At 38.4% G+C, this 17,977-nt stretch overlaps 1 protein-coding gene across 2 annotated transcripts in view; it reads left to right on the plus strand.

The window, feature by feature from the left end:
* NECAB1 (N-terminal EF-hand calcium binding protein 1) overlaps positions 1-16,547 on the plus strand; it is a 56,192-nt gene extending 39,645 nt beyond the window's left edge. Inside the window, exons 6-13 of one of the 2 annotated variants that reach the window (XM_021386432.1) lie at positions 5,327-5,409; positions 7,011-7,123; positions 7,774-7,850; positions 9,065-9,118; positions 9,560-9,672; positions 11,676-11,753; positions 13,189-13,280; positions 16,184-16,547. In XM_021386432.1, the coding sequence (XP_021242107.1) occupies positions 5,327-5,409; positions 7,011-7,123; positions 7,774-7,850; positions 9,065-9,118; positions 9,560-9,672; positions 11,676-11,753; positions 13,189-13,280; positions 16,184-16,212 (639 nt within the window). In that variant the 3' untranslated portion in view covers positions 16,213-16,547. Of the gene's footprint in view, positions 1-5,272; positions 5,410-7,010; positions 7,124-7,773; positions 7,851-9,064; positions 9,119-9,559; positions 9,673-11,675; positions 11,754-13,188; positions 13,281-16,183 lie in introns of both variants that reach the window. The other variant, XM_021386431.1, reaches the window with a different exon arrangement.

Here is a 17,977-nt window from a genome sequence, read left to right on the forward strand (position 1 = left end):
TAGTTTGAAATCGTTTCCCTTTATCCCATCACAACAGATCCTGCCGAAGAGTCAGAGTCTGTCCCTTTCTTTCTTATCGTCCCCCTTTAGATACTGAAAGGCCGTTCTCAGGTCTCCCCAGAGCCTTCTTTTCTCCAGGCTGAACAGCCCTAGCTCTCTCAGCCTATCATCATGTGGGAGGAGAAGGGTTATGGAGAAAAAGAATAATCTTTCAGGGGTGCATGGCAAAAGGACAAGAGGCAACGGCCACAACTTGCAGAAGTGAATATAGATATAACTAGATATAAGGAACTAGATGTAAGGAACACACTTTGTACAGTGAGGATGGCACAATGCTGGATCAGGTTTCCCAGAGAGATGGTGTAATCTCTATTCTTGGAGATGTCGAAAACTCATCTGGACTGCCCCAAGCAGCCTGGCTCTGAAACTGGCCCTGCTCGGTACAGAGGCTGGAATAGAAGACTGGCAGATGTCCCTTATACGTAAGTTTGTGGGTCTTGTCTCATCTCTTCAGAAAGATTTTAGTTTTCTCTTTATTCCAGTCACTTTTAGTTTGCTTGCCTCAGGTAAATGAATACAGGCATCCTCCTCTTTTCCGACCTCAAGGAGCTGCTTTTGTGAGAAACGAGTCAGCGTCAGGTCACCTGAGGGCAGAGGATGGGGCTAAGGGGATACAGAGAGTCACAACCTGTGACATCTGAGAGGTGGGCTCCCTTAGCAGATACTTGAGTCTCAGATACTCCTCCTTACACAAGGAACCCTCTTCTGCACATGTGAAGGTGTCTGTAAGCCAGTTTTAAATACCACGGTGACCTTTTCCATAGGGAAATCACTAATTATATGTATCCTCAGTAGCACTAATGGAAACTCAAATATTAGCTGCTCAGAAAGGTCACAGTTGTCTCTTGATGAGGGTAGTGTGGAAAATTGCCCTCATTCATTCACAATCAGTAAAACTAACAACTAGAATGGTATGTCAACAAAGGCTTATTTCATTTGGACTACCCAAACTGCTGTGCAGTATAATGTGTACGCTAATGAACTATAATTTACAGTTAATGACATGCAAGAAACAGGTCATTTTTCAAGTTTACGTACAGAGGTACTATCAGTTGGTCCCATTATTAACTGGGACAGTGCCAACAATATAAATACTCTGCTTGCCAGTTAGTCTAACATAATATACACCTAATAAATTGGTACATATTTTTCTTAGTTCATAATGAACATGTTTTTTCATCCAGTGAAATGTTGTAACATTGTCTCTTTAATAAGATAGAAATTAAGGCCCTTTTCTGTAGGAAGTAGAATGGTGAAGTGATAGCAAAGCATTGCTGGTAATTCCTCATTGCTAAGAACTGGAGTTAAGATATAATTTGAGTTGTACCTGAAAATCTTTTTCCCTCCATGACTTAAATTATTACAATGTTGAAAATTTGTAGATGCTTATTGCTTTTTTCCATAACTGTTCTTACAAAATAATTATACGAGTAATAGTTATGTGTCAGCAGGCAGGAGTTTGGCTCTGAACAAGTTGGTCAGACCTTCCAATCTGTTACATGGAAGCCACACTGATTCTCCTCAGTAGGAATGAGCCCTTTGACTGGGACATACAGAAAGACCTTGTTTGAAGCAATAGAAATAGTTCCACTGGTTTCAGTCCATGAATTAAACAGCTTTGCAAATATGCTAGGAAGTTAAATGGAGCTTTAAATAATATCTGTAGCAATGTTTTGGTGTTTTTTTTAGTTCTCTGAGTAATCAAAGAAAAGTATTAAATAACCATTTACCTAACTGGCTATTGTTGTAAATACCAGTATTTGGGCAAAAGAGAACTATAAGGAAGGAGTGTTAGATAATTCTAGACTCCCACAGATGCTGTTAGCATCCTGCCTAGCCTATCTTTATGTAAAGACTCTGTGTACCTGATAAGGCAGCCTTAAGCCATTTTCAAAGATCACAAGGACCTTTCGCACTGGGAAGGCTTTAAAGATACCACTATGGGACAACAGAACAGCTACAAAAAGGACTAACTCCTGGTATGTGCATGAACCTGGAGTAAGTCTGATTAAAAAGACATTAATATTAATATGCAGGAAGGCATTTCTGAAGGAGTCAGAAAGGAGCCAGGTTCAGCAAGTATCACATAGCCTATGTTTACACCATGCTCCATCAGCACAGGCCCTGTGCTGGTGCAAACCTGAGTGGTTTGCAAAATGAAACACTATTGATGTTTCAGCATGCTGGTATCAGATTTACCATGACTATGAGCAGGAAGCTATAATGAGATATTTGCAGGGATTATTTTTGGATACCTGGAATTTTAAGACAGATTGATTTTCCTCCTCCTTTTGTGATATTGCTTTGATATTAAAAAACTTATAAGAAATGGTCCGTTCTATCATGTTCTTTTCATTTATTCCCAAGCACACTGATGATAACTGAGAAATTAAACAAACCAGGGATTTCATCTGCAGGGTTTTATTTAGCTGTCCATGCTACACAGATTTGTACATGTTCTTAGATGCCACAGAGAATCAAAATTGTTGGAACTTAAATGATCTCCATCAGGTGCAACAGTTTTGCATCAGTTGCAGTTAAGGGGTCAGAAAATTCAGAAGGAAAAATCAGATGTGCTGCATGATAAGAAAATGTTGTTTATCACAGAATCACAGAATTGTAGGGGTTGGAAGGGACCTCTAGAGATCATCGAGTCCAACCCCCAAATGGGAGGTTATGGGACTGTTATGAATCTTAGGTATTTTTTCAAAAGGTAGACTGACAATCTTGTATCTCTCTTCTAAAAATTTATTAATAAGAAGTTATTTGGTTGTAGTGTACCTCATACCTGATTCATTTGAAGACAGAAGAAATAAATATAGATGGTCGTGAAGCTCCTGGCTATATAAGTAATTCTGATAATTCATGGGTGGTTCAACATCCAAGTTTTCTGCAGCAGAAGTCTTTCAGCAAGAACTTAATAGCACATATGGTTAAAGAAAGCAAAGTGCTTTTGAAGCTATTATTGTACAATCTTTTATTTCTCATTTACATTTCAAAACATCTCCTGTTTGTGTTCTGATTGCAAACATATAAATGCAAAAATCAAGTAAATTCAAAGAGAATTCTAAAATTGGGAAGAGTTTAGAAAAAAACTCACATACATTGCCACAAATACTCAAACAGGTTTTCAGCTAGAGTAGGACACAACACCATTAAATAACAAGCCTTCTTTAATGTTAACAGACCATCATCTGTCAAGAAGAGTGACCAGAGAAATCTTTCATACAGTGCTCCTTGGATACTATGATACCTTTCTGGTGTCTGATGGAACTGTAGCCAAAACTTTCAAGATCTGCAGAATGGATTTCATGCACAACCAGACTTGGGGCAGAAAGTGGGTACCAGACTACCATCCTCAGAGCAGCAGCTAACACAGTCATTCATAGTCTGGGACATGGAAGGCCATTTTACTTCTCTTTTCTTGGTGAGGGCTCTACTCAGTAAGCAGAGGCTCTAAGGGACTGGCCTAGCCTCTCTCTTGTATTTATTAGGGTAAAAACCAGGAATCAGAATCACAGAATCACAGGGGTTGGAAGGGACCTCAAGAGATCATTGAGTCTAGCTCCTCTGCTAAAGCAGGTTCCCTACAACAGGTCGCACAGATTGTCATCCAGATGGGTCTTGAATATCTCCACAGAAGGAGACTCCACGACCTCTCTGGGAAACCTGTTCCACTGCTCTGTCACCTTTGCCTTAAAGAAGTTCTTCCGCATGTTTGTATGGAAAAGGAAGGTGTTGTTTACTTTATTGCATATGTTTACAATATTGTGTTAATACTCCCCTCACACAGCATTTACCTGTGTGCAGATCTGGGCTACTGGAAATGTTCACGTTGATCCCATCCATGGTAATCTTATTCTTGAGGTGATAGAGTGAGCAGTTGTATGAATTCTTCATATAAGTTTTTCTGTTTTAAACTGATGTTTAAACATAGAGTTGATTTCTTGCATACTTGATGGTATTTAGTGAAACTTTTTCAGCAGAGCTCAACTGACACTGGCATAGACCAAGACCATAACTGGAGTCATTAATGAATTGGAAGAAAAGCCCAGAGGAACAGATAGCATGTATACAAGGATCCTGTTGAACAAGGTGCAAGGGCTGGCAGTCATGGATTGGTATGAAGTGCCCTTTCACAGATGGCAGCAGTCTGTGTTTTCAGTAGCTGCTTGAGGCTCTTTTCTATCCTTAACAAAACTGACAGATTTGAATAGAGGAGGTATTACTCAAGATGTCCAATACAGTCTGATTCTTGCAACCAGCTCATTGAAGAAGAGTCCATTGTTTTGGGGGCCCACATGGCCAAATAGGGCTCCATACAAAGCCAAAAGCTTTCTTTGAAGTTAAATATGATTAGAGTGTCCAGATTTACTCACTGATTGATATGTGAGGTTCTACAGAAAATGCTGAAGAGCTAAAACTTGGACCTTAGTTTCATCTGCGCACTGTTATTGCTGGTGACGTTAAATGAAAACAAGAAGCAAATCCAACAGTAAAATACAGGAAGGAAGAGAAGCTAGTCCACAGATTCAGAAATGTGCAGCCCAGATGCCACCTTGATGACAGTCCCTGTTTTTTCACTCAGATTATATAATTACAGTATAATTCCTCTGAAATTGTACCTATTACAAATTCTTCTTTAAGAATAAGGATTTTTCCTTCTCAAAAGTGTTTCACTGAGAGGCACATAAAAATATCCAAACCTCCTTGCCTTCTGTAGGCAGTTTTCACATATAAAAACCCTACATATTACTTCACTGGTTCCAGGTTGGTTAGGCAATACTTCACTATCTGAACAACCAGAACTGCTAAAATTAACCAGGCAAAATAGGCATAAATATTTTTGAACACATTAAATATGTTGGAAATGTAGTTACACAAAGAAACATTACAGACTACTAAATATAGGCGCAGTAATAAGTAAGTTGCAACAGAAAGACACTTACATGCATTTCATAAAATTATTAAATATGCAGCTACATGGCTTCCAAAATAATTAAGCTTTTCTTATCTTGAGTGGGAAGTGTCCATGTCTGGAAATTCAGAGGTCCTTCTGTCCTACAAGCATAAAGGTTGCCTATGTAGTTTGCCTGTATAAGCACGAAGCTTTCCAAGCTGCTTCCTTTCTGAACTAAATCTGAATTTTCCCTCACACATTTCTAACACAATGGGCAAATCCTCACCAATTTCTTCTTAATGTAATTTTTAGGACTATCAAAAAGCTTCTAATTTGGAGCAGTTCGTGACTCGTTTTCTCTTGAAGGAAACGCTGAACCAACTCCAGTCCCTCCAGACCTCCCTGGAGTGCGCCATGGAAACCACGGAGGAGCAGACTCGGCAGGAAAGGTTGGTAGCCAGCGTGAGAAGGGGGCCACCACAAACTTCCTGGACATTTTGTGTTTCATGCAGCACCCTGATGCAGAGAATAACAGGAGAAATAAGCCTATAGTATTAGTTCACACCTAAGTCTACAAGCTCTACATCACCTGGGTAATCTATATCCAGGTTTAGCTGAATTTAATGGTCTGTAGGATCAAAGGCTGCAACATTTCTGAAAGTGTTCTTGGCTTCATGGATTTCTTATCCTCAGTATGTTATTATAGAGAGATGAAAGGGAGAGCAAAACACAAGCAGTTGTTTTCCATGGGCTCAGAAGATCCCAACACTTCATTACATTTTAAAATGCATTGCCTTTTCATACTGTTGTTTTCTCGATTGCTTTGCTGTTGGTGGTGAGATCCCTGAAGTACATGAGTATCATGCTGGAGTTTTGTGCCAGCAGCTTGACCACAGGAATCATGCAGGTTTTAAAAGGTGTACAGGGCAGGCACAGCGTATGTACCCCTCTATTTGCACATACATCTTTCTAGGCAACATTGGTGAGAGAGAAAGAAGTCTCTAACGGCCAGTTCAGAGCTGGAGGCTAACTTAGGTGCTCTAAGCCATCCTCTGCAGTAATCACAGGCTGACTCGTCTTCTAGGACAGCCTCTCTAACCTCCTGAGTCCTTGTAACTCAAACCACTACCTTGGATGTGTAAAATTGGGCGATACAAATATCCCTTTTGTTGCCAGCTTTCCCTTCTGCATTGACTGTCAAGCAGGGCATTACAGAGAATTCTTCCTCCGGTTTTATCACTAGAACTGTTCAGAAACATCCTCTTGGATGGTCGGTGTGGGTCACGGCAAGGAAAATGAGAAGGAGCTGTGAGCTGTTGAGCCAAATACCATCTTCCTTGCGTTCTGAGGTAGCAATAGAGAAGCCAGGCAAACTCAGTACTTAAACTACAGCTATTTTGGAGAAAATAGGGTTAGTTTCTAGATGCCTCAGTCTCAATGCAAAATCGTCTTCAGTTATGCTTGAATTAACTCAGGGGAAAACTGTCTGAAGCATAGCCCCACTAAGGCAATCCTAAGCTAATTTAAGTTTTTTCACTGGGGAACTGCCATAATTTGGCTTTAGAGTTAAGAGATTTTATCTTGTTCATATGCAGCAGCAAGTACCACCCAAAAATACCTCCTTAAAACAGTTAAATTTTCTTCATCCCTCAGTTTCAGCTGCTGTGTGACCCCAGTTCTACAGAGATGGTACCACAAGATGACACTGAGGGGAGGGCTCCTCGGGCTAGGTCAGAACCATGTCACTGACAGACCTCAAGCTTTCACTGTCTGAGATATAGGCTTATGCCATCTTAACCCTCCTTTTTTTCCTTGTTTATGACTAGCAATCTGATCATTAAAGTCATTAAAAACACAAGTAATTATTTGTAGCAGAAAATCTGGAAAAGAATTCAGTAGTAGCAATAGGTATTTCTCATTTATTTTCTTTTAGTTTAAAGGGGCAGATACCAGGAGATGAAGGAGATGAAGATATGTTTCTGAAAACAGAAAGAGGAGACATGCTCTCTCACATGCGTTACCTTATGAACTGTCCTGTGTTCCTATCCAGACAAGGTCCAACAAAACCAGAAGTGCTCTCAGTACAGTGGCCAGGAAAACGCTCAGCTCGAAGGCTTCAAAGGAACAACAGCCTGTTGCCAAATAACCCTCAATTTAACACAAGTATGGCATTTCGCAATTTAAATATCTATAAAACACATAAGTCTTTTTTTATGTGGAGAAAAAAAATCTTCATCTCAAAGCTTTAATTTAGATGTGCTAACTAATTCAGGTCCTTTACTGACACAAATCAACTTTCAATTTAATATGTGAGGTACTAGCTCAAGCTGTAGTGTAAATAAGTTTGTAGCCTAAGAATGGATAAAAAATAAATATATAAATGTGGACCAAACTGGGGTATTATTTTGGGTCTGTCAGTTGAGTCAGCATTTCTTAGTTAATATTTATAGCCTATAGATAAGAATGAAAAAGCGATGGCATAACTTATACAGAAGCAGAGGTTCGTCTTATGAGCTGGTTCCACCTGTAGAGAAGAGCATTACTTTCTTCTGTTATCATCACCAGAGTTAATTTAGAATGTAGTTTTCTTTCTGTATTGGATTTCTACTGTATCTTAAGAAGAAAGAAAATAATTCATATGGACAAAATTATGCTTTACATTAGTTACACCTAAATGAACACAGTGATTGTAGCACGGTCTCCTTTTGAGAAGCAAAATAAGTTGCAAGCTAACGATTTTTATAAAACAGATGAATACAGTATGTTCCAGCATTTAGTAACATTTTATTCTTCATTATTTATGTTTTCCAAAGGCTGGACCGAGGAAGAGAGCCAGTGGATGACCCAGATAAGCAGACTCCAGAAGCTGATTGACAGGCTGGAAAAGAAGGTGTACATTTCTTTTCTTCTGCTTGTTCTCTCATTTCTAGCAAAGATTTCTGATCCAATCCTTAAACCACAAATGTGTGTCAATATCCCAGTGACAATCTTTCTAACTGATAATGCCTGCAACTTCAACACTGCCTAAGTGAACTAACACTCACTGTGTGTCCGTATTTTCCTTTCACCTTCTTCACACAATCTACTGACTATTTACAGAACATAGTTTTGAGCTGACAAATGAACAAGCATGGTTAGTGTTGTACAGGCACATGCTCTATCTTCAGAAAGCATACTCCATGCATACAGAAAGAATAACACAAAAACATCATCCTGGCATGATTAGTATTGTTGCCTGCATAACATAGTTTGGAAATAAATGGCTAAAATAATAGATAAAGCTCAGGCTTTGTGTAAAGCTATGTAGTTAACTAATTTTTACCACGGTCAGCTTTTCTCACTCTCCCCTTCTACATCACCACAGATTCAACATTTTATAAAGATCTGAAGTCATTACTAGAGGATGGAAGATACTGTTGTATTTACTTATGCTGGAAAGTCTGGCAGTGACCCATCTCTGATCCAATGATGCCAAGCTTTCCAACAACTTTTAGAAAGCTGAGTAGCATTAGTCTGTACAGAAAATATTTATTTATTTTGTTTTCCATCGTACTTCACATAGGTCCTAAGTTGGTTTATGGTGTGTGTTGACTTCTTTTTTGGGAGGGGGAGAAGAAAGACCAGAAGAAAGGAAAACTGCCTTGTAAATGGTTGATTTAGTGCTATCTAACGCGACTGTCATAATCTCCCCTAAATAAATTCATTCTGCATACAGTTTTCTTAATGCTGAAAGTTTACTTCAAATAACCATCATTTCTCCTTTCCATAGTCCACACGACAATTTAGGATGACATCTGTTTCATCTGAATGAAGTGCAACATACAATTGTGAACACACAGATTTATTACAAATGAAAAACTACCTGTTCAGTATTACAAATAAAACTTGACAGAACAGCCTAGGTTGAATTCAAACACTGAAACACGCAAGATTCTGCAAGCAATGTTTATGTTTGGTTTGCAGAAAATAAAGAAGAGATTTAATTATAATTCCTAGAGATGTAACAATATAACTATCACAATAATTTGGTAAACAGTAAGACCAGAATACTTGTGTAGTATTGCCACCTACTCTTTTTTTTTTTTTTTTTAAACTGCCTGAAAGGACTTAAAGCTTGAGCCATTTGAAGAAGAAGTTTTGGAAGAAAATGCAAGATCTGTAAGTATTTTTCAAGATAATGTGTTTCGATGATTGATTTTCAATGCTAGGTTTTGACACAACAATCTCAACTAGTCTCTCTTAACAAAGAATAATTTTTAGTCTGCACAGTACATTGTGAAAGAGACAACAGAATAGAACTTAAAATACCCATACGAAACTTTAATACTAACTTTTACATTGCTTTCAAAGGATACATTCAAACAAAGACTAAGCTCATGTAAGAAGGAAATGATGTCATGGCCCTCTGCGTCCATCTGGCCCCACCCCTGATCAAACAGGGACACGCAGAGCAGGGTGCCCAGTCCCATGGCCAGCCAGATTCTGAAGATCTTTGGTGACTGCATATTCTGATTATTATAATCGACTTTTTTTTTAGGTTGAAGTACAAGGAATTCATAGAATGATATGACAATAATATATATATTTTTTTTGCATTAGCACATAATGATTGTTCAACGTCAAATGTCTGTGATAGAAGAAGAAATAGAGGAATTCCGGCTTGCTTTGAAACAGTATGTGGAGTCTGCTTCTGCTCAGAGTGGCTGCTTGCAGTAAGTACAATGTTACTGTCCTTGGGCTGAATGAAGGAAAGTAATCTATTTTCTTGAATAACCTCTAATTGGAGATAGGTAATTTATGAAGAGAGAATCTGTAGTATCCTCTTTCATGGGTGGCTATACACTTGTATTTATACAGAACTTCTCAAAGACAACAAAAATCATAAAGAGATGTCAAAGTATATGTGTGAACTTTCAGCGGTGTCACAAAATCTCATGAATGAAATGAACACTGAGTCTTAAAAAAAGCCCGCATTCGCACTCCTGTGCGCAATCTTCCTGCACCTGCCCCCTGCCAAGACTACATAAAGATAATCCCAGAGATACAGTACCATTTTTAAAGGCTTTGTAGGTCACCAGTTCACAGTTTCTGGAAGCTCCTAGAGTGACAACATCCACTGGAAAAATCATTTGCCATCCATCATTTGTGCTCACCTGGAAAGTGAGCAACTAAGCAATTTGTCTTCCAGTTCTCTGGTTGGAGGCCTTGAATTTTCCCTGTAGGTTGTCACTGTTAAATTTTAATTCCTAATAAAGAATGGAAAAAAATTGAAAAGCAAAATTTTCAGTAAAACAAAGTGTATTTTTGCTTTGCTCCTTTTCAAATGAAATAAAACTTTTAGAGCAGGGTTAAGAGTAAGCTCAAATGACTCACCACTATACTGAATTTAACAGACTTGGGAAAGCTACTAATATACGCATCACAGACCACAATGAAGTAAATATTTTTCTAATGTGTATGCAGTATGGTTCTCATATATTCAAAGGCTTCAAAGTCTGCCTGTCACATCCCTAATTTAATGAGGCTTATTACTATGAGATCACCACAAGTACAATGATCCTATCAGCAGTGTTCATAAAAACAAGAAAATTAAGCTGGAAGAACAAAGAGCGCCACTCCCCATCACTCTGAAAAAGAACATCCAACTTGCAATGACTGCAGACCTAGCAAGCAAGAGAGTTTACACCGCTTCAGAATGCAACTAAACAAACGAAGGCAAAAAGTTTCTTTCCCAAGTTTAAAGGCATTTGGCAAGTCTGCAACGCCACCTACTGGCTGTTTTTCAGTTGAGTTGTTTATGCCATTGATTTTTTTTTTCCCAAAAGTTCTTGCTCAGTTTTGATATTTTACAATGTACTTTTGCATACACCAGTAAGTTCTATGAATTCATTAGCTGTTACAGTGTGAAATATAATGTGAGGCCAGTTAAGCACATCAGTAGTAAGCTCAGAGACATTTTGGCTACTTAGAGAAACACATACATACACTTTCTGTGCTATAGATCTAAAAACCAATTTAAGTACACGAATGCATAATTTCCCCACATGCTATGAAGCTGATACACTCAAGACAATAAACAGGATAATCCTGTGTACACAATCAGAGCTATATTATGGGACACATTTTATCCATGATAAATTGTGAGCTGAATGGCCTAAGAACAAGTACTATCAAAAGATATTATTTTCAAACCTTATCTTCAGCAGACATCAAACCTGTCTTAATACTCTGTTGCTGTGTGCTCCCAAAGCGCCTGGTCTGTCTCTCACAGCCAAGGGCAGACTTTGCATGAAGTGACTCTTCAGAGAAGCAGCACAAGTCATTCTATAAAATTCCTTCAGCTTTTCTGTATGCATAACACGCTGTATTGCTTGATTCCCTTTGAAGCACACTTGTCTGATTTTCTGTATTGCTGATTGGCGTTTCTTCAGACTCTAACCATTGGAGACGTATGAAAAATGATTTTCATAAATGAGTCCATCAAAAGTGTTATTAATATTAAAAAATAAAAAGCCATGACAATCCTCAAATTCTCACAGATGAGTTTTTGCTATATCATTCTCAAAATTCACATATTTGTTTGACTGTGTGTTGGTTTTTGTTTGTTTCAAAAAATCTTTGTATTTGGTTCATACTCAGAAAACCTGGGAAAGGATGCATATGTGAAATAGTTTTGACATGTTTGATTGAATTAGTTCTGTCCTACATTTCTTAGTGTTTCCATACAGAAGCTTCCAAACGATTCCCGCTTCATTATTTATGAGTTCTGGGAGAACAGCAATGTCTGGAATAGGTAAGCTGTGGTTTTGTTACTGGATTTGTTGTCGTTGTTTTAATACATATATACAGAAAGGTTTGAGGATTAGAAAGCAATTGTGTAGAAGAACTGAATACAAATTAAATACTACTAATTGATCTCCTCTTATCTCCCTTATGAGGAAAGGCTGAGTAACCTGGGTCTGTTCAGCCTGGGGTAAAGAAGACTGAGGGAGGGTCTGATTAATGTTTGTAATTATCTAAAGGGTGGTGGGAGGCAAATGGATGAGGCCAGGCTCTTCCCGGCAGTGTATAGTGACAGGACAAAGAGTAATGGCCTAAAACTTGAATGTAGGAAGTTCCATACAAACATGCCAAAGAACTTATTTAAGGTAAGGGTGATGGAGCACTGGAACATATTATCCAGAGAGGTTGTGGAGTCTCCTCCTATGGAGATATTCAAGACCCATCTGGATGCCTACCTGTGTGACCTATTGTATTGAACCTTCTTTAGCAGAGGGTTGGACTTGATGATCTCTTGAGGTCCCTTCCAACCCCTGCAATTCTGTGATTCTGTGATCTTTTGCTAAATATATCACATTACTTCAAAACAATACAATTGCTAAAGACTAAAATATAATGAAGCTTATAGATAAAAACATCAGGAAAACACAGCCAGTTTGAATAGAATAGAGAGAAGGGTATAGCATTGGATGCATAGTAGTTGATCAGAGATAAAAGTACAGAGAAACAACTTCAGCACAGTTCAGTGATTCTGTTGATGGATACTGCAGGAGCCAAGGAAGGAGAGAGGAGGTGCAGCACCCAGCAGCACACCTGAGCAGCACTCACAGGGAGCTCTGACAAAAGTCTTTCATATGCACATCATAGTGCCTCATCAGACGTATTCCCAGAATATCTCTTTTGGTCCCAAAAGATTAATTTACAGTGATCTACAGACTTAGCAGCTGATTTCTAGGCTGTGGCAGACAGATGGCAAAAAAAAAGAGTGGAGACAGAAAGGTTTTCCGTAACTAGTATTAAAAAACCCCAAACCCTAAGTTCCTAAATCTGTAGACAAAAACTGTTCTGAAAGAAGATGGAGAAGTGTTAGTATCTTCCCTTTTGAACAAAGCCCCAGTTCAAAGCAGGCATGTTTACTGTTAGAAAGGGTAAGGAACACCAGTAACACAGGTCAGCACATTTGGAAATAAGAACTGCTACACTGGGTCAAGACCAAGAGAAGAGCATCAGAATAACAGTTAACTGTACAGGGGAAAAAAAATGCATTTAGTAGAGCATGCAAGAAATTCACAGCTTCTCTGGTCTCCTCTCTATCACTATCAGCACTGTCTAACTTCTGAAACACAAAATCTCTCCTCTGGCGTGAACTGCAAGAAATCCGATGCACGTAAAAATATTTAGTCCCTTAATACTTGTCTTCTTACTCTCTATTTTTTACAATGATTTAGACACCTTCAAATGAATTACAGCAAGACATTCCAAAGAAGTAATGTGGACTTCCTGGAAACTCCAGAGCTCATTACTACAATGCTAGTCCCTGGTAAACGCTATTTTTGTTTTTCACAAAGTTTTATTTGCTGCATGCTAAATGTCCTGCTGTATTAGTGTGTTCCTTATATGAGTCCACTGCATAATACCACCCTCAGTCAGTTCTGCTTTTGTAAAGTACAGAGGAGGAAGGGACTCCAAATGGTTTTATTTTAAGCAAAAAAACATAAAATGCATCAGCAAAAATAAACCCCACTGCTTTACTGTATATGGTACAAAGTGTTATGATAGCATACGCTATTTAAGAAATTATCTAGAGTATACAATACTATCTGCGAATCATAAAATAGACTCTGTTCAAGATCTTCAGGCAAAGAAAACTGCCTCTTGATGAATTCAACTTAATCAAATTTACATTAACTGAAGGGAGCATTAATTACTAGTAATTTGCATTTACTAACCAGTTTTACTGTACACGCTTCCTGCTGTGTTAAAACATGGGGAAAAAGCAAGGTGTTCTAAGATTCCAAATTATTATTACAAACCAATAACCATACATTTTCCTTCTCAGAGAAACGTTAAAAAAGACAGTGCAGGACTCTAATTCCCCATATGTCTGACTAAAGCCTAAGTTTAAAATAAGAAAGTAAAATAAAATTACTACCTAGCTCTATACCTGAGGTCTTCTTTGAAAAGAAACCAGCCAAGGAATTTTCAGACCTCATGAGCCCAATACAAACACATGGTTGTAAGTCAGGGATTCCTGCAGTACAAGGGGATTGCACTTACAAACCAAGAATCCCTTCAAATCTTATGTCTTACTGGGCATCTGCTGGATTTAAGATAAACTTGGCTACGGGAAACAACACAGCATTTTCCCACGCTGTCTTTGTGTCCAAGAGCTAGGTATGACCAGGAGCGTTCCAGGGGTGGTTTATTCACAGCTAGAGAAAGTACAATTATTATAGAACAAAATGGAAACATACATTGTTTATAAATGCCTAAATAGAGAAGTGTGTGAAACAGGATGCAGAGCACACACAGGTGCCTGCGGAGGGGAGTGCGGCCTGCAGTTGCCATGGAAACGCCGTGTCTCGGCCTGGCTCCTCAGGGCTGGGGCAAGCAGAAGTCACCCATTCACACTGTTCCACAGAGCATCTAGAATTTACACATCTGTCTAGATATCTCATTTTTGTTCTTTTTTTAATAGGAAGTGTTCCACATACATAAACTACACAAACTGTATTTGCATTTGAAACACAGAAGATGATTATCTTATTTATTATCTTATTTATTATTTATTTATTTATTTATCTTATTTATTTTTAAGTAAAAAGCGGTGGCTGCAATGTTGCAGGTGTATTTGATAAGAGAATTTTAGACACAGTAAATTGAAATCATTGTAAAATCCGGAAGAAACCAATCCTTTCAACTAGTACAAGACAGGCCTTACTCTACAAACAGATTAGCTCAGATGCAGCTACACCTTTTGGCACATCTGGATAACTAAGAACTGATCCAATTCTAAATCACCATATGAATCTGCTGTAAACATTACACACAACCTGAGCCTTTACTCACCTGATTAGTTAAAATGAGTACAGATACACTTACCCAGCAAAGGATGACTCGGGAAGACACAGTGTTTCACGGCTGTTATTTGTTTACTATCAGTTAATAGGAACCCTATTACAACTAGCACACCTGTTGCAAGCTGACCAAGCTGCTTCAGGGCATTCCATCAGGGTGCCAGGTATCACTCAGCTCACCTGCACGGGATGCCTAAACTTTGTCTAAATCCAAAATCTGGATTTGGGGATATTAAAGAATCTCTCAGTGAAGAAAACAAAACTTTGAGGAAAACTATCGAATATGGATGGTTGGACTAGATGATCTTGTAGGTCTTTTCCAACCTAGCTAATTCTATGATTCTATGATTTATGGCACTATAATCCATAAAATGAAATAAACTGTTACACTGTCATTTTTGTTGTTAAAGTTTATTAATCCAGTGATGTGTCAGAGACTACTAGACTTTCATAGTTCACAGTGAAGTAGGATTCTTAAGCATCTTCTCAGTATTCTTCTTCCAGAGTAACTTATTTTTCAGAAAAATGCCAGAAATCGATAGGTTTCTGGACACACCCACTGAAACAAATTGTGTTAATGAATTTAATTCTCAAATTGTGCTGTGCAAAATGCACAGTCTCTGAGCACCTCCCCAGTAAGGACAACTGGCACCTAAGATAGAGTCACAATCCCCTCCTTGCTTCCTTGCCTCTCTCCATAAATCTTGCTGTTATTCTCTGCAAGATTTCAATTTCAAAAGGCCAGTGGGGAGGGACTGTGGGGGAAGAACTGCAAATATGGTTCACTTTGGCCCTATGTATAATTCAGTGATTGCAGTTTCTTTTTTATGAAAATGACATTTTATAAGTCATCGTGAGGCAAAACATTCTTAAGTCTTAAGCCTGCATAAAAATATAAACAAAACACCAGCACCAGGTTTGAATAATGTCACCAGGAATGAAAGTCCTTGAAGGCAGCACAAGCACCCAGGGGACACTGCTCAACTACAACACTGTCACAAGCAGCAGAATAGGTAGCCTCTCACAGTAAGCATTTATGTGGTTTACTCTCTGGGATCTGGGTGCTTAATTCTTTGCAGTTCCACCTCAAACATGTTAATGCTTCTCTGGATGTTATCAAAAAGAGAGGTAAATTCTCATGCTAATGCCATCCTCCTACCAATTATGCTCAAGTCTAATGTTGTACGTGTTCTCCCCCTGCCTGGAGAGGTTTTTTCCTTGAAAGTATGCAGCTTTTGTATAGCTGCATATATAACGAACATTTCTTTACACCAGCAGTGACTTTAGCATTATAGTTATTCTATTTAGAAATTATATGTGATAGAAATACTGTTTATGTAAATACGTGAACTCTTCTCTCTTTCAGCATCGTGGTGGGTCCTCAATAACAACTAGAAGCTGTGGTTCCAAGTAATTATGTTATGCTTTTCACTACAATACCATTGATTTAACAGTGTAGAGGTGTGCTGGGTTAGAGGTTTATCGTGTGATAACTGTTCAATACTGTGGATGTGATCTTTTCTGTCTTAAAATATGGAAAATCACATTTTTTGCCTTCTGTTCTTGTGATCAGTTCAGTGAAATAATGCATTGTAAAAGCTGAAAAAAGACAACTAAGCTCAACTGTTAACTGTGTATATTTATTCCTGTCACAGAAAACTGCATCAATTGGTGTGACCGAGTATTTGTGAATACTTTTAGTCTCACATTAATAAACAATTGTTACTTAATGCTGCTATTTACTCCTTTTACAGAAGAAACAAGTATAAACTTGAAAAGATATTTCCATAAATGTCTTAAAGCTTATTTAGGAGAATAAATGAATATTTTTTTGTGTGTGTTAATATGATCATTCAGGAAATTTTCTGCCGAAGAAAAGACAAGGCAGCACCATTTTCTCTTAACACTCCTATACCCCTGCCCTCTCCCCTGCCTTGCAAGAGGAAATGTGTATCTGCCTGCCAAACTGCTTTGGATCCACAGGTTTGATGTTTGACAGCTCATTTGCTTTGAGCTCTATGTCTTGAATATTCAGAAAATTAGAGTAGCTCCTAAAACTGGCTGTTCACTGAGAAGTCATCAGAGAAACCGCTGCTAGAGCATAAATAACCATAAATCTGGAAGCACAAGTACTTTCTTCCCTAATGAGACTTCCTGTTGTCCCTTTGGCATCTGAGCAGTGCATGTCACTCAGCCGAGGAAGGAAGTGACTAGGGTAACCTCACCCCTCCATGGCAGGTTGGCAAGTTCTATGCACTAAAATACCACTCTCCACTCACAGAGCAGTTCCAGGTTATAAACAGTTGGCCAAAATAACTTGAAAGTCTCATTCAATAGAATATCTTCTTCCTTGTAGTGTTTCTCCATTTTTATTTCACCTCAGCTAAAATATTACCATGTATAATTAAAAATCTGGAATTTAGACTAAAAGCAAGCAGTCTTCATTGCAGTATGGTTCTGTAATCCAGAAGCTGTGGCCAAGACTAAGCCTGAAATTCTTAAGTGTCACATATAAACACTTGCTGGTGACCAAGGCATCTCAACTACTATAGCATCAGTGGAGTTCTGAGGAAAAATTATTCACTTAAACAAAGGCATCTTGTACCTGTGAGGTGCTCTAGGATACCCCAACTTGCCTCTAGCTCCTGGCTGAGGACACAAGCTTCCTATAGGTTGTGTGTCACACAGGTCACTCCCATGCAACTGCTTCAACTATCCTATATGTCTTAAGTGACATCAAACACCTACTTTCAGGCAACTGAATCAAACCCTCTTGCAATAAAGTCAACGGTCCCTTGTTCTCTGAGCAAATACAGATGCCTGATAGTGATGGCTACACACCTGAACTTAGGTGTGCACAACAGATCCAAATTTCACCTTTAAATCTTACAGTATCTCAGCAAAGTTAAATGTTTTTAATACTTTAATCCAAGGCTTTCCCATATTGAATTAGTATCCGCTGTAACTTTCTTTTCACCCCTAGGTTCCTTATCACTGTTGAAGTAAAACCAGGTCATATCCTCCTTTAATGACACAGATACTATTATAAACACAGAAATATGTGATCCAGCTACATATCTACTCAAAGGGCATCCTAACATCTACACTGCACTCTGAGATGAGAGATCAGTGGAAAGTTTAAATCTTTCCTGTCTTTAGC

The sequence above is a fragment of the Numida meleagris genome, chromosome 2, assembly GCF_002078875.1.
Source record: "Numida meleagris isolate 19003 breed g44 Domestic line chromosome 2, NumMel1.0, whole genome shotgun sequence".
Taxonomy (NCBI): Eukaryota; Metazoa; Chordata; class Aves; order Galliformes; family Numididae; genus Numida; species Numida meleagris.